The sequence below is a fragment of the Synchytrium microbalum genome (assembly GCF_006535985.1).
Source record: "Synchytrium microbalum strain JEL517 chromosome Unknown SmJEL517_scf0041, whole genome shotgun sequence".
NCBI classification, from domain to species: Eukaryota; Fungi; Chytridiomycota; class Chytridiomycetes; order Synchytriales; family Synchytriaceae; genus Synchytrium; species Synchytrium microbalum.
In genome coordinates this window covers 79,078-100,351 of record NW_022158390.1, presented here as the reverse complement: position 1 = coordinate 100,351, position 21,274 = coordinate 79,078, and the positions used below count along the sequence as shown (strand labels likewise).

Sequence of the window (21,274 nt, the reverse complement as noted above, 5' to 3'; positions counted from 1 at the left end):
TTGGGGGCTGTTGTCAGTGTTGCTCATTGTAATAATGTGCTAAGAAAGGATGGAAGTTGTCGCTGACCCAAACAGTCTAAGGAGGTTTGAAAAGAGTAGAAATGGTCCGATTGCATATTGGTTATTATAATACAAGTGATATCTTGTGGTATACAGTGTCTGCCTTGACCACAATGCCGTCCATAAACAAGAAGTCACCTTTACAGGAGCTTGTAATTTCTAGTTCAATTTACTTCTGCCAAAGTCCCGATTTACAGCTCAGTAGGCTACAACGTGATATTTTGTAAGGCTTACACGACTCTCACCATCATGAGCACCCGGAAACCCCGAAACTACGCAAACGAGCAAACAATGAGATACACACACCTCCTACTACTCGAACAATCTAGCAAACAGTCTTTCTACGCGTCATCTACCGTATTAGAATACCGCAAAGCATTTCTCCATCTTGTTCAGATCGCGATGCTTCCTTGAGTTGTTTAAATCGACACGTTTTGCAAAAGCTGAAGCTTTGCCATGCATCCGCTACGTAACATCGACCCAAAGACGCCTGCATTGAACTATGGTCAATGCACCTTATTATTGGATACAGCCGGTCTTGCTGTCACTCACGTCTATAGAAAAGTATCCAAATAAATTTGCAATGCAGTGGACCTGATTCCAAATGCTGCTGTACTCAACGCTCCTACGTCCAGCGTTAAATTAGACTGTTTCTTTCGGGTGGCTTGAACTCCAAACCCGACATGCTAGCAATTAACAGGTTTTCACATTTTTATGCAGCTTTATTTTCAACTATGAAAGAAAATTCGGGGATTGCATATCTGGGTGTTCCTTTTGTCGCTTTTGTATAACTATTCGGGCAAGGCAGAGAGAGTAATGGCAAATCAGGCCACATATGAGAAGGTGTCCTTGTCAGTATCACTTCGCTCCAAATATTCCTTTTCCAGCAATACATCAATCGCCTTCTTAATATCTGGGATCTTCGGTTGGAAACGAGCCTTGAGTTGCTCAATTACTTCAGCAATTAGAGCATTGTGCTTCAAGAGTTTCCTAGTCTTCATGATACGTACAATAGCAGCCTAGTGTATAGAGATAAAAGCGTTGGTGTTATGGCAGAACAAACAACGAAAAACAGTCCTCTATGATACCTGAATGAGCATACGACGATCTTCCTCCACAATCTTATGAGTCTCTTCCGTTTCAGTCTTTTGCTCAGACTTGATGGGAATGTTCAAGTTGACTTTTAATTTCTTATTCTTAAAGTCAAAGTTGAGCTTGAAGACGGAATCCTTGGTTACTGTAGGAGTTTCACAAATCAAGACTCGAGACTTGGTCAAGATGTTCAGATTACCAGTCAAGACTTCAGGAGACAAGCTGGTAGCAGACTCCAATTCGGAGAATGTATACTTGTCCCCTGCATTGTATTGTAGCAGAATACCCATTTGATAATTGGAAACCTAATGTCAATTGTGTTACACAACATTGCAGAACCAAAAACAAACTGTTTGACGATACATTAATGTACCACGTACCATAAAGGTGTATGTTCCTTTAGCACCCTTTTCACCCTTGACATAGTTGGTCTTGAGTTCTCCCTTTGACATTTGGAAGAGCCAAGTCAACTTTCGACCAGAGTGCTTGTTGCTATAGAACTTTTGGAAGAGTTCGAATGTCTTGGTCAACTAGGAGAGAAGGTGCCATCAGTACCAGACATTTTCTGAGGGATGCCTGGCAACTCGAAACCCATCCAGCACTCTTCCCAACACTTACGTCCGTAGGCAAGTTGAACGGTGTAGAAGGTGGATTGAGTGGCCAAGCAGCTGATCCTAATACTTGAATATGAGCATCGAATGCATCTTTTCCATCCATTTGCCTCTCCAAGAAGCCCCTAAAAGTAATCGATGAGCATCAGGCCACAAAAAAAAACAGGATGCGTTATGCATACTTGAATTCATCATTCAAGTCCTTTGAAACGTTCACATCAGTAAACATTCGTTGCAGCTTGGATGTGTACTCATAACCACAAGCATCCTTGAGTTTCGAAATCATCATGGATTCCGAATCTTCAGAAGATGAAGTGGAGTTGACCAGACGTTTGGCAAGCATCTTTGAGTAGAACTTTTGGAATACATCCTTGTCTTCGACATATTTGAATACCGTCATCTAGTTGAAAGTTGTGACGGAGTAATCTGTGAGTGGGAATAAAGAAGCTACCCAGTCATGGCGTACGAACTTACAATCTGGTTCAATACTTCTTCAACTTCAGTTTCCTCTGCCACTTTACCACCTTTACGCAACAAGGAGTCACAGTATTGAGCTAGTAATTGTGGACTCTTCTGTGAACCTTCCTTGCAGACATGATTCCTATTGACGAATTCACGACAAGCTTTGTCCAAAGCAGCGACAAAGCCACTGTCTGCTTTGAATGCCTTTGATACCAAAGTCTGATATTTGGAGTGGACTGCCAATAGTGCTTCGACATAGACTTTGGGATCAATGTCTGATCCGGCAGCTTGCTTCTTTTTGGCAGCGGCGGCAGCAGCTGTGCTCTTGGAAGGTGCTGGTTTTTCGTCTTCTTCACCGTCTTCGTCATCGCCACCTTTACCACTAGCTGCTTGTGAAGCTGCAGCTTCGGCAACTTTCTGTACAGCTTCCAGACCTTGTTTACGTACGTGGTTTTCAAAGATATTAATCAGTTTCGACAAGCCATTATCGACACGCGAGAGGAGGTTGTATATACGGGAGAGGTCTTCGGTTTTATCTTGGTCGAGAAGAGTTTGGAATTCCTCTTGGATGGGATTGGTGTGATTGGCGATGAGGACGGTTTCGCAGCGTTTGATGAGAGGCTTGCTGGTACTGGGATTTAAATACAATGGTACACGGTTTTCTTCTTCAAGCAATCGACTTTCCGCCTAAAGATGAAGGTGCAAGTTGAGCAAACAAAGAATTGTCAACAGGATGCAGAGCGGTTTGATATGCGCAAAGACTGTAAATACATGTGTGATGCACTACCTTCTTCATATAATCTGTTATGGTGTTGTCAGTGATGAACTTTTCGGATTCTGCCTTGTAGTATATTTCTGTTGCATCGACGAATGGAGTCTCAAAGTATTGCTTGTAGACTTCCAAAGTCGACTTGGATGAATCAGATTCATCTAATCCCAATGACACTGAGAGTTTGGAGGTTGCGTGTTACCGATGTACGATAGCAAAAAAAAGGTTGACGAGAACATTTACATACCGAAACTGTCAGCCACACTCTTTATGAGGCCATTGTCTATTTGCTCTCCATTCCTTTGTTTCTCAATCAAACCGAGAACGGCTTTCATGACATTGGCTTGCAGTGGCATGAAGAAGTTGTCTCTCCATGACACCAGTGATAACTAATGGAATCACACAAAAAAACAACGTGAGTCCACAATCAAGAATGTCATAGATCCCCAACGACACAGCCTCATCAACAGTATCTTATCCAGGACTTACTGTGTACACATCGTATATAGTCTTGTGACCTTCATCAATCTCCCTCTTTACCCAATGACGATTCAAGTATCGAAAGATGTGGTGCACCAGTGTTGAAGCTGTAGTGTAACGACTCCATTGTCTGGTGTAGAATATGAGGAGGGATTCATCCATGTGTTGTTCAGATGATGTAAGCATTCCTTGAAGGTGGGTTTTGAGGTAGTCCTTTAGCTTTTCGTACAGATCTTTGCCCATCAGATTTGCTCCTATATAGCGGAATAGAACAGATCGAGTTCTAATAGTGTGAGTACAATGAGGAGCAATTCAACATTGAGGCTTTGCCTCCCGCCAAAGATTACCTCGATGACCTCCAGCTTGAGCAGTAAACGGAAGCTCGTTAGCACCAGTCATACGACTGCTTGTACAGTAATTGTAAATGAGGCTATTTTATAATGAATATATAGGTTAATCGGCTGTTTCCTCAGCAGAGAGCGCAAAGTGTGGGTGCTTCAGATGTCTCATTCCGGATTTGTCAAGACTTTGAGGCAATGGAGCTTTGCATATTCCCAAGCAACAAGAGTTGCGAGTATAACGTATGCAAGTAATTGGATGATGGATATATCCGGACACTTACGTGTATAACTCTACATATTTGTGGTTTGTCAATCCCTCTTCCAACTTGTTCATGATTTGATGGAGGCCCTCAGATAGCTTCCGCCAAGTATTCTCCAAGTCTTGAGCAGCTTGTTGGGCCATTGTGAGGTATTTCTAAGCTATACTAAATAGAATTTGATTAGCACCCTCATCTGTTTTGCTCAAAAGTTTGTTGCAATCCAAGGCCTTGCAGTGCTGTCCAACAAAATGGAATACGAATGAGGTACCTGTCAAGACTGCGAATACCTGTATAAGAATGCAATGAAATAAATGAATGCAGTCGATTGACCCAATTCTGTCTATGCTGACTGGTGTCTGTGCAGCTCCGAGTCTGGTAAATGAGTGACTAGCGTGACGATTGTGCGGTGAACTGAGGAGAGAAGGCATCATATACAATCAATACTCTTCAAGCTCTTTAAATTAAACGAAATTTATGAAATATAGTCAACGTGTCGAATTGCACCTTGAGCATCGCATGGACACAATCTCGTGCATTTTCAATGAAATACGCGCTGCCAAAGTTACGAGAAATCTTGTGTTGAAGATCAATACCTAGACGCGTCTAAATTGGAGTAATTTGGGTTTCTACATTGTAAACTGTGCGGTCAAACTTGTTCAGTCCAACAAACTTTGCTAGTAGTCAAAACACACAGAGTGCGTCAAGATTAACAGGAGCTGCAGACAAGGCAAGTGGATCCACTTTCTGAACTCAGTTACTCGGTTGTGTGTCTCTCTCTCGTTCCGTTGCACCATTTGTTTCAACCGTTTGTTTGACACTTGACTCACATCGTTTCTGTCCCTGCAGACTTATAGACGAGCCCCCGAATCTCGAAACTGTTGACGCGCTGATGATCTGATATCTGCTCTAAGCTCTGATGCCACGGGTCAAGTTCTTGGGAAGGCACATTGACATTGCTTCCGATGATCTCTTCTTTCCATCCGCCCTCAGTCTGATCTTCCATACAATATTCTTCAGCTTGGCTCTAGCTGCTGTGAGTTTGGAGCTTTTGAGTCTTGTTTCTTGTAAACGTGGTTGGATAGAGCCCAAGTCTTTGACCCTCTTGGTTGAAAGGAGTTAGCTCACACTCTTTCCCCTGTCCATAACTAGTATCTGTATACACGACCAGGATGCTCCAAACCTCATCTTTTGCCCATATATCTGTTGCTGCACTTGGCAACGATGTTGGTTCTCATTCTCCTGGAATGGTAGTTACAATTGTTTCCAACTCTTCAAGCAAAGGCGTTTTTAAATACGCCAGTGGCAATCCTCTTAAACGTCTTTCTCATTTAGGAATATTATGATACTGTCACTTTTGGGGACAATCGCTGAACCAGGCCCGAGAGTCTATATCGAATATATACTACCAGTTCATTTTGCTCTACAGATAACAGATGTCGGAACGCACTTGTTTGGGTTTTGGACTGTCTACGTCCCACCACTAGAATGTCCCGACCTCGACTGGGGAACAACAATTGGCATCATCAGAGTCTTGATTATCTGGGGGTTGATAATGGTCTCGCTTTGGGTCATGCTATGGGTAACCCTGTTTATAAATGGTAGACATCAACGTATAGCACTCCATCTTGACGAGTATGTTGAGAATTGGACTGACTGGTTGCGCAAAATGGCCCAGAGGTTTGGAGGTTCAGATATTGCCAACGATATCGATATTGGTGACGCCTTGGCCGATGTAGCGGGAGTGTTGGCGGAATTCTTTTATGATGATCCACAAGACTTGACGCCAACAGATCTTGTAGTTGGTCTTATATTGATGAAACGACAGGCAAAGGCCTTAAAACTCGCCGATGTAGTAGTTGATGTGGTTGAAACAAACACTGGACCCTCATCAGACGCTATCCCTCTTGCTATGCCTCTACCGTCTATAGCTGTAGAACGTCCGTCAAATGATGGTGAATCTAGAACTGCACAGAGTCGAGATCAAAGTCCTCTGAGTACCGGATCTGTAGTTGCCATGGGTAGCTCGTCACACACTCCGACTGGATTTGATTCTAGTCCAGATGGATCAATAGTCGAGGGCGACAAATCTCCCGACCTAGTGGCAGAGGAGGGTGGTTTAGTATCCACTGACGTTAGTGACGCATTACGTGATGTTGATAATGCTGAGAAGCATGCAGGTGACAAGGAAGAAGGTGTCAAGGACGATAATCTACCTGATAATGCTGACCAAGATGACACTCAACCTGGCATACCACTCCAAGACCTCCAAAGCAACGGTCTAGGTAAAAATAGATCCAATGTAGTCATAGACGTCAAACCACCATCTACACACGAAGCAGAACCTGAAGCTGGAGATGTGTCTTTGCAAGTCGTTGCAAAAGCAAAGAAGAATGCCTTTTCGAGACTTCGTCAACAACGACTCTTACAGCGAAAAGCTCATGGTAAAGCTGGACTCTATGTCAATCCTGCTTTCGCATTGTCTGATGCTTCGTTGATGCCACAATCTGGAAGTACTGCTAATTCTCCTGGAGGTGGTGTCTATTACGATGAAGTAAAGGGTCTCATGTATTTTGCTAAATATGCAGAGATGGTGTATGAACCCAAGTTAGTGAGGCAACTACAGAGGTCGTGTGTATGTAAGTAGTCAGCCATCGCATTGGATCTATCCTTCTTCTGATTGCTGACTTTTTGTTCCTTCGTTGTTTAGTGTATCATCTGCCTCAGGCGCACTTCCCATTGACGCCTTATATGGTGATTGTGGATGCAACAACCCAGGTGAGCGAAACAACAATAGAGATAATCTCGCATAGTCCATCCAGTATATTGCGTTTTTTCCCCTCTCTCCTTGTTTAATAATTTTCATATCAACCAAAGCTGATGCACCATTCACAGACTATAGTCATAGCAATTCGAGGAACGTATTCTCTCTTTGATGTGATTACGGATCTGAAAATCTCTATCGAAACAGTCAAGCTTCCAGAGTTTGGAGAAGATGCTTCCTTCTTTGTCCATTCAGGAATGATGGCAACAGCAAAGAGAATTCAAGTCGAGACTATAACGACTCTTCGCAAGGCGTTTTCTGAATCATCCCCTTACCGGTCGTACTCTTTAGTGGTGAGATCCAAAAATCAAAGCTTCGATTTTTTACTCGTTGAGTGCCTAAGCAGTCAAATTTTAGGTTACGGGACACAGTCTAGGAGGAGGAGTTGCCTCTCTTCTGGCTCTACGATTGCGTCCAGACCATCCGTCTGTACGATGTTATTGCTATGAACCACCAGGATGTGTAGTGGACGCTCAACTGGCAAAATACATGTCAGCATTCACAGAAGTTACTGTAATGGGTGATGATCTAGTACCTCGCCTCTCTCTGCCAGCTCTCGAAAAGTTCAGAGTCGAACTCTACAAGACGATAGCTCAATGTCCACTCAGTAAAGCACAAGTACTTGGACATGCCATGGCGCGATACTTTAAGATGTCTACTGTGCCCTTCCAGAATCTGTATTCACGTTTCCCAAAACCGAAAGCTCTTCCTCATATTCCGGAATATCAGGATCATAGTGAAGATCTGCCAGATATGAGAATACCTGGTAAAATACTCTACTTGGTTAAAGAACAGGATGCCCCTCTCTTGAGAGGTGATAGTGCATCGGATTTGAATCGAGGTGGTGTACATTGCTGTGGTGGAGGTGGCAATAAGATAAAGGAGAAGAAATACGTGTATGCGCCACGATGGGCTAGTGTAAGTTTTGAGGAATTGATGCAAAAAGGAAGCGAAGAATATGTCAATGACTAGCTCGTTATCTTTTTACTTAGAATGAAGAGTTTGTACGCATCAACGTGAGCTGGAGCATGGTCTCAGACCATTTCTGTTTTAATGTCATTACGAGGTAAAACCTTTGAGCTTTGCCATGTCGTGGCGAATTTGAGCCAGAAACTCATTACTTCGAATCATCCTTCTTTTTTATAGTCTTCGCCAAGCACCTCAGGATAGGAAACTGAATTCTGTTCCGGACTCTCACCCACCACCAAGAAATTTGAGAAGGAACATGAGTAGAACTCATTCATTGAAACTGAATCTATGAGAGAGACTGTCTCTTTTGGAACTGTAAAAATATGTATGGACATTAGGCACCTGGATACTTCACTAATTTAAAACCGCACAAATCACTGCTGTTTGTCGTAGTCTACTTGATATATTTCTTTGCATCTGTGAATAGGAACAATGGAGAGGTTTTGCTTGATAGTTTGGCGTCCATGTGAGTTTCAATGGTGTTTTTTTGTCATCGTTCCACTGGTATCGGCCTCTGATTATGACGCGACATCACGTCCATATCGAGTATCGGATATTATGAGAATTGTATGGGCCCCTTTCCAAAGCGCAACTCTTACAAGTTTCTCTCACGAAAAAAACTTTATTCGCTCTGGTTACACTGCTTGACTTATAAAGAAAACTCACTTACGAGACAATCAAAAACGATGTTTGCCTCCAAGCTTCTTCGAAGAGGATTCGCCAGCTCTGCTATCAGCGTACGTGCTTGCTTCCTCCTCGAGGTGTTATTCTGGTTTTTGAGCTTTTTTCGTGCATTGTGAGAGCACAAATGTTGGGATTGCTTGATGCATTTGGACATGGAGGGAAGGAGTAGATATAATCTGGATATTTGGATTGAACTGCTACGATGATGCATCACACTACCCCTTGATGCTGGAACGATTCAAAACTCCGAACATTCATTTAAACTGGTTGAATTCCCCCCATGTTTGAATGTGGTGTTTTTCAATGCTTTGATGTGGTATATAGACCACCATTGACGTGTAAATTCACAACACGGCCCATTACAACCATTACCTGCACTTTCCCTCACCGGAACACACATCCTAACCACAAAGTCACTCCTCCAATAGAATGCACCATCCAAAATGAAGGTCGCAGTCCTCGGAGCAGCCGGTGGAATCGGTCAACCCCTCTCTCTCCTCATGAAACTCAACCCAAACGTTGACGCTCTCTCCCTCTACGATATCGTTAACACTCCTGGAGTTGCTGCTGACTTGTCGCACATTAACACCAAATCCGTCGTTACTGGATACAAGGGTGCTGATTCGTTGGAAGAGGCATTGAAGGATTGCAATGTGATTATAGTGCCTGCTGGTGTGCCCCGAAAGCCTGGTATGACGAGAGACGATTTGTTCAATACCAATGCTGGGATTGTCAAGATTTTGGCTACTGCTGCTGCCAAGTAAGCTATTGTTAGTCAATTTTGTTGTGTTTTTTGAGGGCCGCTTATGGTATTGAAGGAGTGCGTGTTGTTGTTGGAAGAGTACACGTGGCGTTCGTCTCCTTCTAGGAGACGATTCGTGAGTGGACATCATATACAACTTTTTTTAACCCTCTCATCTACGTTGTCACTTAGGGTCGCACCAAAGGCCCACATGCTCATCATCTCAAACCCCGTAAACTCCACCGTCCCCATCGTAGCAGAAGTCTTCAAAAAGCACGGCGTATTCGACCCCAAACGATTATTCGGTGTCACCACCCTCGACGTTGTCCGAGCCTCTACTTTTGTAGGTGCCAACAAGTCTCTCGACAATGCAAAGACCAAAGTAACTGTAGTAGGTGGTCACTCTGGAATCACAATCGTCCCGCTCCTCTCTCAAACTGGCCTCAAATTCTCACAAGAAGAATTGGAGAAGCTCACTCACCGAATTCAATTCGGTGGTGATGAAGTCGTCAAGGCTAAAGATGGTACTGGATCTGCTACCTTGTCTATGGCTATGGCAGGTGCACGATTTGCCAACAACTTGATTGAAGCTTTGGGTGGCAAGAAGGGTATTGTCGAGCCAACCTATGTATTCTCTCCTGTTATGGCTGATAAGGGTGTTGAGTTCTTTGCTACCAATGTTGAATTGGGTGTAAGTGTCTGATGAGCTTGTTTGCCTTCGAGTTTCAACATTGGCTCATGTCGGTTTTTTTTGCATGTGCTCATTTCAACCTTTTTCCCTTATAGACTGAGGGTGTTGCCAAGATCCACCCATTGGGTACTCTATCTGACTACGAAAAGAAATTGATTGATGCCGCTGTACCAGAACTCGCTGCCAACATCAAGAAGGGAGTTGATTTCGTGCACAAATCCGCATAAAATTGTCGTAAAAATATAGAATTTAGTCCTTTCAAAAACAAAAAAAATATTTGCTATATGTGTCGTTTGCTTTTGGTCTTGGTTACAGAAACTGTCTCCAATGACATCCATTCAACTCACCTCACCTCAATTACCCCTTCCTACAACCCCCACTATACAGCAAGCGAATCTTTGGAACAGCATTCAAAATGATTGGAAAAGTCTTAATCTCATCTTTCGCTCTCGCAACAACCGTCTCTGCTCTCTGGAACCCTTCTACAGCTTCACCTACCGCTTGGCAATATCCAACACAAGATGTAGTAAGTACTTAATATATTTGACTTCTGTTCAAACTTTAAAGCTTCTTAGTAAGCTAAAATTCAAATTCTAGGTCGTTGAAGCGGATCCTACTATCACTGGTAACGTCCTCTTATTTACCTTTTTAAAAATTCAGGATGGTTTGACGCAAATGAGAAATGGAGATCAAACGACTAAACCAACTACATCTTTATACTAGCCATGTACAATCTCAACGGTATTCCCACAACTGTGAGTGTTGTTCCTCAACTTGCTCTATACACTTCTCCTGGAGTTATCACGACTGTATGTCACTTATGGTTTGATTGATGTGAAATGGAGTGCCTGTTTTCTGATCATACGAATGGAAGTCCTGCTGTTTTATATAGGGACCCAATGGAACTCGAATGATTGCTGCTCTCACGTACGCTCCTTCGTGGACATCAAAGTGCAAAACTTAACATTGACACAACGTTCCAATCACCATAGTTTCGACGATGGTCCAAGTCTTGGAAACAGTGAACTGCTTTACGATCGGTTGGATGCTCATCCCGACGTCAAGGCATGCATCGTCTCTTCCGTGGATTTCATGCAGAAAAATCCCTAATTGCTTTTCTTCGTTGCAATTTAGGTTACTCTATTCGTTGTCGGCAGCCGTGTCTTTGACGCTCCTGTACTGCTCCTGCGTGCACACAAGGCTGGGATTGCAATTTGTGCTCATACTTGGAGGTCTGTACTGTTATTTTGTTACCACTACCAGAATCGGTTTTCTTGGAATAATGAACTTACCCTAACTTTCGATTGTTAAATAGTCATCCATACTTTTCTACTCTCGACAACAAAGTGATTCTTGCAGAGATGGAATGGACTTCTAGTATCTTCGAAGTACGTTATGACATGTTTTGGGGTTTCTATGATTCAATAATGGCTCAACCTTCAAATGCAGGACGTAATTGGCATGAGGCCAGTCTGTGTTCGACCACCGTTTGGAGACTTGGATGCTCGTTCAGAATCAGTCCTTACGGCTGCTGGATATTTAAGGATCTATATGTGGTCTCAAGACTCTACTGACTCTGCTGATGGGGCTACTACTGCTACCACTTTGAGCACCATGAAAACCTTCTTGTGCGTACCAAAAACACATCCCGTGATGATTGAGCATCCTCGATTGTTTTGGTTTGTACGAACAACGAGACGGGATTTTAGAAGGCACTGATTTCTTTGGCCTGTTTAGAGATCAACAAGTCGCGGGTACTTTGAATGGTGAACAAGGTGGAATATTCCTTCAGCATGATCTTTTACCAGGTTTGAAACGTCATCTTCTAGTTTAATAGCAAGACAAACAATCAAGTTTAACAAAAACCCCTATTTTCATTTGAGTCATCTGGTGACGCACCAGTCCTCGACTATGCCCTCTCCAAAGGCTTAAAGATCGTACCCGCATGCGTATTGATGAGAACTGGAATTCGATACCGTGTGAATGGAACCGTTGTTAACATGACTCCTTCATCTGCAAACCCTGTAATGGCATCACCATCACTTATGCTGAAAGCATCTGCAGTAGCATTCCCTATTAAAACATCTGCAATGGCATCACCAACAGCCAATGTTAAGCCAGTTTTGATGGGATCACCAACGCCTAAAATGAAATCAGCTCAGCCTTTTGCAATCGTGACTCCTTCAACGCAGTCTGCTTTTGCAAGCTCTGGGGCTTCCTTGACGGGATCTGGGGTGTCGATCGCGGTTTTGCTCTTGGCTGTCTTGCTCGTGTGAGCAATATGATTTCTTCAAGTCTTAGTGGTTTTTTTACAGTGGTATTTTCGTATTCCCGACATACTGTATATAGTTTCAAGCTGTTTACGTTTTGAATTTTAGCATCTAGTAGTTTAGTTTCGTTTTCATACACAATAAATCATACTCTTTAAATTAAACCAAGGTCTAACTATTTATTTGTATCTTCAAAGGTTTATTTGGTCATTTTGAAATGAGCTTTCGTTTGTATATTACTAAACATATCATCTCGCTCACATCAACTGGAAGTGAGAATCCGAGTTTCCGTCCTTCCTCTTCCAAACAACAAACCAAGAATACAATCAGCATCATAAATCAAACTTGAAATCATAATGATCGGAAAAGCCATGATATCCTTTCTATCCCTTGCTAAAGCTGTGTCTGCACTATGGAACAATAGTACTGCTTCACCCAACGCATGGAACTATCCGGCACTCGATGTAGTAAGTGATCACAACCTCAACTGAGCTTAGGTGTATAAATGCTCATTGATGATCCCTAGGTCGTTTCCGCTGATCCTACCATCACTGGTAAGTCCATCTTCCCATTTTCTTGAAGACGACGAGTGTTTTGACGCAAGTGTGAAATTCGTGGCAAGTGACTGATTCAAGCCTCTGTCTTTAATTAGCAATGTACAATATCAGTAGCATATCCACCAAAGTGAGCCCATCTCCTCAAACTGCCTTATACTCGTCTCCTGGCGTTGTCACAAACGTAAATGTTCGATTGCAAACTGTGTTCTGTCTTTAACGTTGACAATTAAACAGACTTTGTTTTGGCTGAATGTATGCCATTTATCGTAGGGCCCTAATGGAACACGAATGATGGCTGCTCTCACGTATGTTGTCTCACATTAAGTGCCAAAGAGAAACTCTTTCTGACAACCACTTTGTTGGGAATTAAAACAGTTTCGATGATGGCCCATCTCTCGGAAACAGCGAAATTTTATACAATTGGCTTGATGCTCATCCTGACGTCAAGGTATAAGATCGAAAACCCTTTCGTTTGAATCTATACATACTCATTTCAAAAACCCCTTTTTTACCAGGTGACTCTCTTCATTGTTGGATCTCGAGTCTTTGAAGCTCCTGCCTTGTTGCAAAGAGCACACAATGCTGGAATGGAAATCTGTGCTCATACTTGGTCGTACGTGCGTTATTTGTGTTTTTGTGTTCTTTTTTGCATATAGAACATCATGCTTGGTCTTGTTTTGCAATGCATTGATATAATCTATGTGTTGATTAGACACCCGTATCTTTCAACCCTCTCCAATGAAGTAATCTTGGCAGAAATGGAATGGACTGCACGTATTATTGAAGCAAGTTCAAATCTGACTGACACGTAGACTTCCCTTTTCTCGTTGCACCACGATGATTCTACATTTTCTCCTTCGTCCTTTGCGCTGATCTTCCTTGTACTTATCAAATTGATCTCGAACTCACGCAAAAACTCTACCTTATGTAGGACGTCATTGGAATGAGGCCAATATGTGCGCGACCACCGTTTGGAGACATGGATGCACGTTCAGAACAAGTGCTCAAGGCTGCTGGCTATAGCAAGTTATACATATGGAGTCAGGACTCCACCGATTCAGATGCTGGGGCTTCTAGTGCCACTACTTTGTCTACTATGCAAGAATTCTTGTAAGCAAAACTTTTAGAGAATGAAATTTAGTACCGTTTTTGTCCCTCAGTTATTGGGCGCAAAGCACTCATTAGTTTAACCTATAGAGACCAACAAGTCGCTGGCACCTTGAACGGCGAACAAGGTGGAATCTTCCTACAACATGATCTCCTACCAGGTTTGCGAGTCCGTTCATTAACCTTTAAGACAAGCAATCAAAGCTAAACCAACTTTCTTTAGTTGAATCTTCAGGCGACACTCCCGTCCTCGATTATGCCCTCTCTAAAGGCCTCAAAATCGTACCAGCTTCTGTGTTGGCGGGCACCGGAATCCAATATAAAGTGAATGGAACCATCATCAACATGACTCCTTCTGCTGTGGCTGTAAATGAGACCACCGTGATGCCATCAGCAGCAGTAGCAGCTCAAGCACCGTTGGCATCACCATCATCTAAATTTACCCCATCTCAACCTTTCGGGGCTACTGGTTCGCTGACTGGTGTTGCAAGCTCTGGATTCCGTATCAAGGAATTGGGTGTGTCCTTTATGGTATTGCTGTTCGCTGTCTTGCTTCTGTAGAATTTCACTTCTGAATGTCTGGGTGGTTTCTATGTGTCTATAGTTGAAGCTGTTAACATTCCAACATCGTTACATCGTTGCGTCGTTTTTTAAACCCAATAAAATCATAAATCATTTTGAGTTTCCTTTCAGCACAAGAGTTACTTGTGTTTCTTTAAAGTCAGTTTTTATTGTGAAATGAGAATTGCTCGTATTTTACTAAACACTATATTCTAGCTATTGGGATATGGTATTGCATTTGTTATTTTGCCAAATTTTCATAATGATTTCTTATGAGTGTCTTCTATTTGCTTGTGTGCGTTGACTCGTAGCATGAGTTTATCACCGACATCTCGTACACATTTCAATACGTGATCAATGTCTTCACGGGTATGGGCAGCAGATAAACAGAATCGTACACGAGATGCAATTATTGATGTGGCAGGGTATCCCACTACTACGACAGCAACACCACGATCCATCATTTCTCGTGAAAAGGCTGGAATCTTGGCTGGATGGAAGAGTAATAATGGAATTACGGGGGATGCGATGTCTCCATATACTATAAAGCCCATCTTCTTCAACTGTGTTGAAAAGTATCGGGCGTTGGATGCTAGTGATTGGATGCGTCTTCTACCATCGTCGGTTCCGTCTTCGCCCATGATGATTTTCATTGAGGTATAGATTTGTTGTAGTACGGGGACTGATACAGATTCGGCATAGACGGCAGAGTGAGATGCCATTCGGACGTGATCTACGACTGTTCGAGAGCCAGAGATGTAGCCGCCAGCGGCTCCAAATGACTTTGTGAAGGTGCCCATCAGAATATCTACTTCTGTCGGATCGATACCATAATAGTCACAAACACCACGTCCATTGGGACCGACAGCTCCGATAGAATGTGCTTCGTCCAGGTATATGTAGAACTACAACCAGATGGAGATGGTGAGTTTGAATTTGTGTCGGAAGCAAAAAAAAGCGCTCTTCATACGGAAGCATTCGATAGGAGACAAATCAACAATCACAAGCCCATTAATACTTACGCCATATTTGCGCTTCAATTCAATGATTTCAGGTAATCGACATATGGTACCCTCCATCGAATATAATCCTTCAACTACAACCAAGATCTTCTTCCATGGTCTATGAGTTCTAGGCTGTCCCTGTGCTATCGATTCTCTCAATACAGTTTCCAAATTGGCTGGGTCATTATGATTGAACACTTTTATGGCTGCACCAGACAATCGTGATCCATACACGAGGGAAGAATGGTTGAGTTCATCCGATATAATAAGACATCCCTTCGATACAAGAGCTGGAAGAGTTGTCGAGTTTGTAGCAAAGCCCATAGAAACTACTACCGCTGCTTCTTGACCTACGAATCTAGCTACTAGTCCTTCGACTTCATGATGCAAATCCAATGTACCAGACTCCATACGCGAAGAGTTTGTTGATATACCCCATCGTTGTACAGCTGCTTCTACTGCTTCTGCACATGGCCCTTCGGATTGCGCAAAGCCCAAATAGTTGTAGGATGACAAGTTGAGTAATTCTCGAGTGCGTCCCGTCAAATAAAAGGTACGATTGTGATCTGGCGATTCTCGTTCCAGTAAGGTCAGAGTTCTACCTGGGACATTTGTGATTGGGCGATTGAAGCAGTCTCGGATACGTACATAGAGTCTTCTGTGATAAAAGGTATCAAACCCAGAGTTTATAGGAGCATACCCGTTCTGCGTTCGTAGCGGCTTATAAGCTGCAGTTCGGAAGCGTAATCCGAAAAAGTCTCTGATGTGGCCATAAACGATCAATACAAAGTAGGATATATATGTTGTTACTAGCACCCAAGTTGGAGCTTGTTCGAGTTCCTGTTCGCCAGAGACTTTGTTTTGAGGCTGAAGTGGATCTGGTTTATATAATGGTGGTGGACTATAAAGCGATGATGCTAGACCTGATGATACCAAGACATCGGCTGATGATAGAGGTACTGATGATAATGTCGAGTATCGATCAAAGTGAGCACGGTTGCCTTTGCCCATAACTGGAGGTGGTGTTTCTGTATTGGTATTTGATGGTGGTAACTTCTTTGCTCTAAGAAAGAAACGTTTTAGTTAAGAGCGATTGGTTTTTGGATGCACTCGTTGGAAACACAAATCTGATACACCAATGAAGGTGTGCATGGGGATGTCAAAACAGGAGCTTGATAAGGAAACATACATTTTAGCACCCCAAAAGAGAGAAGGTAGGCTGCTCGCTCTTGGTCTGCGTGATGGTGAAGTCGGGGTACTATTGCTATTAGATGCTCCAGCAATTTTCTCGACCAGGACTTGATGCGTACTTGTCTGACTAGTTCTTCTCCAACGAGGCTTCTGGACGTTTAATAAACCTAGACCAGGAGCAAGCGGAGTGGTAAATTGACTAGATGAAGATGTGTGAAGTGTGGTTGGGAGGTCGTCGTCGTGGGTCAATGAAGGAGACGGTGTATCCGCTTCTGCAGGGAGCAACACCCCACGAGGACTATACGGCGGTGGCGGGGAAGTGACTGAATTTTCGATAGGCTCTGGCGTATGGCTGCGAGTTTCAATTCGGGTTGTTGTTTCAATCTTTGAAAGCAGAGGAGCCGATGGTAGCGAAGGAGATGGCAGTAGATTCCTGAGAGAACTCCTGGCTAAAGAATGAGGTTCGTATTGGGAATGCCTTCCAGAATCGCTCATTTGATTGCTGGTCATCAATGAGAAGATGTTAGCCACCACCGGAAAGCAAAAGGAGAATATGTGTCAGATGTAAACAAACCTCCTTATACAGTCCTAGATGTCCTTGTCGGGCAATGACTCTGGAGCTTCGATGTCTCTCTCTCTCCTGTCCTTCCTATCTAACAAGGGGACGCTACTTTCTGTCAAGATGCTTCTTCAACCAACACACAACGGTCATTTCAATGAACGCGTGGACTCTACAGGAAACGCTCATTCACGTAGAAAATCCTGGAAATTTATGATTTTGCTCCCTATCCCTATCTCCTTTGTCGGTCAAATCGACGACATCTTTCAAAGCGATCAACACCAATTCCTTTGTACTTGTTGTTACTTTGGTATCCGGAGAGCTTGAACGAATAATTGTGCTTTACGATTTTACGAGCATTAGCCCACTTTGGACTCTTCTCCAATTATATGACGACCGTTTAGATCACCGCTGATCACTTAGCCGACAACTACGTCACGATGCAATGATCTTGTAGACAAGAAAGAGTGCAATACTCCTCGCCTCATTTCGAAACAACGGTATTACCAACCGCTTGACCAAAGTCTCAACTGTGAGCATCAGAAGGCGCTACCAGAACCGTCTTTTGTACTTTAGCAACAAAATGTATTACTATTTGTTTCAACTATCAAGCTTCAAACAATTATGAATTCACATTAAAGGAGCAGAAATCCGATTACAGAGTGTATCGGAACTTTTGTTCAAGTGTGAGTTCAACACCAGAACGCACTAGAGCTGCATTTCTCGCATCAATCTTTCTGTTCATGTACATGAAAGAGAGACGGGTTCCCATTCCAATCAATGCGGCGGCAATCAGACATCCAGCGTTGATGGAATTTCCTATTGGGAAGTGTGGAGCATCTGCCGCCCTGTATATTTGACCACCAATTGCACCAGAAACACCACCAAGACCATTCATGAGGCCCATAGCAAATCCACGAGCAGTGTGACTCCTGTGGTTGTTTGCAACCCATCCGTGCAACAATGACACAGTCGCGGCGTTGGCTAATAAAAGAGTTGAAGTCTTGAGTTTGATAATTTTCATCCGGAATGAATCGAGAGGACAAGAGCTGTACCTGGAGTAACAAAGAGCATTGCATAAAGAACTCCAGATGGTGACCAGACTGTCGCCATGATGATGAAGGCTATGGAACAGATCAATTGACCAACAACCAGTATTCCAGATCTGTCACCAATCCTGTCTGATACGTTTGACAAGATCATCAAAACTAGTGACAAGAATGTAAGCTTCACGACAACGAAATACGAAGAGGAAAAGTAAACATACCTATGGCATTCCATATGTTGGTTGGAACGGTCATCCATTGCGCGGCGACCCCGGTGTATCCAATGTAAGTCAAAATGGTAGGCTGGAAGTATGCAATTGAATATCTGATCGAGCAAAACGTTAGATTCACGTTGTGGTGGCAAGGAGGCAGGCAGGCAGTCTGTGTGAATGACTTTGGACTTACTGAGGAATGACGGCCAACAAGAATATTGCGGTTTGAGCCCACAACTGAGGCTCTCGCAAGACACCCCATACTTCATCCACCTTGAATTCTTTAGCAGCTGCTGTGGCAGCATCGATCTTGAGACGGTTGCATGCAATTTCACGTTCCCGGTCTGACAAGAACTTGCAAGTTTCAGGGTAGTCCTATTGAGAACATGCATGGAGTTCATTGTTAGATTTTGATCTGAAATCCAATGCTAATCGCACTCAAGCAGGTGTCTCACGGGTATCAAGAAGTAGAACACAATTCCGAGAATGACTGGAGGGAGACCTTCAAGGAGCTGGGACGTTGAATTCGGTTAGAGATGCTTGTCTACCACAACCGAGACTTGAGAATACAAAAGCACTTACGAAAATCCATCGCCAAGCAGCAAGGCCTCCTGCACCGTCCATGTAGAACACACCAGTGGCAATCAGACCAGAGAATGCAGTAGCGAATGAAGCACCACCATAGAAGAAGGAGATTCTGCCAGAGATTTCATTTGGCTTGTACCAGAAAGTCAACCAGAAAGTTACTCCAGGGAAGAGACCTGACAAAAACATTGATCAGTAATGTTTTGGGCGAATGAGAACGACGAAGCTCTTACCAGCTTCGGCACAACCCATAAAGATTCTAAATTCGTGAGAGGGTATTGTGTGTTAGAGCAGTGGGATGACGGGAAGCCACCAATAAACAACACGCACCGAATGGTCATAAGAGCAGCATATGAACCAGAAGCAGCCATGCAAGACGAGAAAATACCCTGTCAAAAGCACAATTGTTAAAAACCATGAAAACTTTCAAACCCCAGAACACCCAACACTGCTAGCGTACCCAAGTCAACATAATACGTGAAAGCCAAATAGAAGGACGGAATCGGATCAAGGCTAGGTTGGAGAAAGGTTCAAGAGCACAGTAGGGAACAAAGAACATGGATAACACCATGTTGTAGTCGTTTCCAGTCATCCCGTTATCCCTATTGAGATTGACAAGGAGATTAGTTCAGAATAAGTACAAGTGGCTGCAAATACAATGAAGCCATCGGGTATATATTCACGATGCTTCCGACTTTGCCCGAAACTCGACACTTGCCTTTCCATTGCACCTAAACCCGTCTTCGTGTCCAACGAATAGGCACGAGCATTACCAATGTTTACACGATCTATCAAAAGGAATTGAGATTGAATAACGTGCCAAAAAGGGTATTACGATCCAAGTTTCTTGACGACTTACCAAGGAAGGCAAACACATACATAGCCAACGCCAATGGAATGACGGTTCTGTCAATGTGCCATCTTACAGCAGCTTCTTCTTCGGGACTCCAATCTGATGAAAAGTGTAAGGTTTAAGTGAGAAACGCTATCAACCAAAACCAAGAATTCTGAAATGCGTCGTTTAACGGTTTGGTCCAAAAACACATACCAATAGTGTAAACTTCAGTGGGCTCAACGCCCTTCTTCTCAATATCAGTCATTATACTGCTTTTGCCTGATTATTGTATAGTTTGGGTTTCTTCAGAATGTGCAAGCTGGAAGTGGAGAAGTTTACGTGTTTTTTTGACTCCAATGCTCGGCCATATGAAAAAGCACCCTTCATCACATGGGATGGCTTATCTTGCAAAATTGCCCCTTTTGTCTCCTTTTTCAACCCTTGGCCCAGGTACACGATCCAAACTCTAATTGGGCCTTTGCTTTTTGTTGGGGTTTGAAGGGCAAGAAGGGGGAAAGCGTCCCTTTTTTGTCCACCAAAGGGAAAGGTTGGACCTATGGGAACCAGAGAATCAATTGTCCACCCTTTTTGTGACACTTAGTTGTTTGAAAATTGAGCTTCCGAAGTCACGACTCTATCCAAGTGCTGAGTTTGAGGCTCAGATCGACAGAGTACTGTGAATATATGCAGCTTATACAGACCTATAAGGAATGGAGATAGCTTTCACTAGTAGCAAATAAAGCCTTCACGCCTATCTGTATTTCAACTCTGTTGGTTTGGTCTTTGAGATTGCAGAGTTTTGGTTATCACATGCAACACCTATTGCAAGAAAATGATAGATCGAGAGGAGATTTTGCATCGACTACATGTATTGTCATGTATTGTTCGTACGGTTCCATTTGTCGATCGTCTCAGGGTTGAAGTCGCATTTTCGATACTCGATTGCACATGCAAACACGCATGTCCCAACTGTGTAAGAGCTTGACAGCGGACTTACCCTACTTACCATCTGCTTTGGAGTTCCTCATTCCTCTGTACAAGTTCATTTATTAGCTTTGGAATCTGCTTAAACTACGTTGCCTGTCAATATGTCAATTTCTGCGGTTGTTATAACCGACGCCAAAACCTTAATTATTATTTCTCGATCTAATGACAGCCTACGATCAGGATATGAAGCATACCTTTTGGGCCTCTCTTTCTTTCGCTCCGCAATAACCAAAAAAGATGGAATCTTGAAACAATTGCAGCAAGACCTTATCGCTCGAGAATGGAGTGATCCATACATCAAAGAATTATCATTTCAATTGATTTGTTTGACTACTAAAACTACAAATCACCCAAAAACCACAAATATTAGATGTTCGA

General features: G+C 43.1%; 6 protein-coding genes across 6 annotated transcripts; 3 read left to right on the top strand and 3 right to left on the bottom strand.

Annotated features, from left to right (window-relative positions):
- Positions 1-884: 884 nt before the first annotated feature.
- SmJEL517_g05059 (uncharacterized protein) lies at positions 885-4,218 on the bottom strand (the record flags this gene model as incomplete). Its single annotated transcript, XM_031170987.1, has 11 exons — positions 885-1,079; positions 1,149-1,457; positions 1,533-1,682; positions 1,771-1,888; positions 1,946-2,163; positions 2,238-2,912; positions 3,013-3,170; positions 3,242-3,383; positions 3,484-3,728; positions 3,822-3,904; positions 4,097-4,218. The coding sequence occupies 11 exons, from the start codon at positions 4,216-4,218 to the stop codon at positions 885-887; spliced, it is 2,415 nt and encodes an 804-aa protein (XP_031023018.1).
- Positions 4,219-8,992: 4,774 nt separating this feature from the next.
- SmJEL517_g05058 (malate dehydrogenase) lies at positions 8,993-10,209 on the top strand (the record flags this gene model as incomplete). Its single annotated transcript, XM_031170986.1, has 3 exons — positions 8,993-9,309; positions 9,484-9,982; positions 10,078-10,209. 3 exons carry the CDS (start codon positions 8,993-8,995, stop codon positions 10,207-10,209), a joined length of 948 nt encoding a protein of 315 aa, XP_031023019.1.
- Positions 10,210-10,397: 188 nt separating this feature from the next.
- On the top strand, positions 10,398-12,258 carry SmJEL517_g05057 (uncharacterized protein; the record flags this gene model as incomplete). Its single annotated transcript, XM_031170985.1, has 10 exons — positions 10,398-10,508; positions 10,580-10,646; positions 10,706-10,791; positions 10,875-10,909; positions 10,975-11,041; positions 11,117-11,214; positions 11,298-11,370; positions 11,432-11,610; positions 11,720-11,790; positions 11,885-12,258. 10 exons carry the CDS (start codon positions 10,398-10,400, stop codon positions 12,256-12,258), a joined length of 1,161 nt encoding a protein of 386 aa, XP_031023010.1.
- A 350-nt stretch (positions 12,259-12,608) lies between these two features.
- On the top strand, positions 12,609-14,477 carry SmJEL517_g05056 (uncharacterized protein; the record flags this gene model as incomplete). The annotated part of the gene is made up of 9 exons (XM_031170984.1): positions 12,609-12,719; positions 12,779-12,806; positions 12,905-12,990; positions 13,080-13,114; positions 13,185-13,257; positions 13,325-13,426; positions 13,741-13,919; positions 14,007-14,077; positions 14,140-14,477. The coding sequence occupies 9 exons, from the start codon at positions 12,609-12,611 to the stop codon at positions 14,475-14,477; spliced, it is 1,023 nt and encodes a 340-aa protein (XP_031023011.1).
- A 257-nt stretch (positions 14,478-14,734) lies between these two features.
- On the bottom strand, positions 14,735-17,167 carry SmJEL517_g05055 (uncharacterized protein; the record flags this gene model as incomplete). The annotated part of the gene is made up of 3 exons (XM_031170983.1): positions 14,735-15,382; positions 15,500-16,544; positions 16,671-17,167. 3 exons carry the CDS (start codon positions 17,165-17,167, stop codon positions 14,735-14,737), a joined length of 2,190 nt encoding a protein of 729 aa, XP_031023012.1.
- A 719-nt stretch (positions 17,168-17,886) lies between these two features.
- On the bottom strand, positions 17,887-20,174 carry SmJEL517_g05054 (uncharacterized protein; the record flags this gene model as incomplete). The annotated part of the gene is made up of 12 exons (XM_031170982.1): positions 17,887-18,215; positions 18,287-18,439; positions 18,499-18,602; positions 18,683-18,864; positions 18,945-19,001; positions 19,072-19,250; positions 19,308-19,333; positions 19,405-19,463; positions 19,535-19,676; positions 19,787-19,862; positions 19,934-20,026; positions 20,123-20,174. 12 exons carry the CDS (start codon positions 20,172-20,174, stop codon positions 17,887-17,889), a joined length of 1,452 nt encoding a protein of 483 aa, XP_031023013.1.
- Between the last annotated feature and the right edge of the window lie 1,100 nt (positions 20,175-21,274).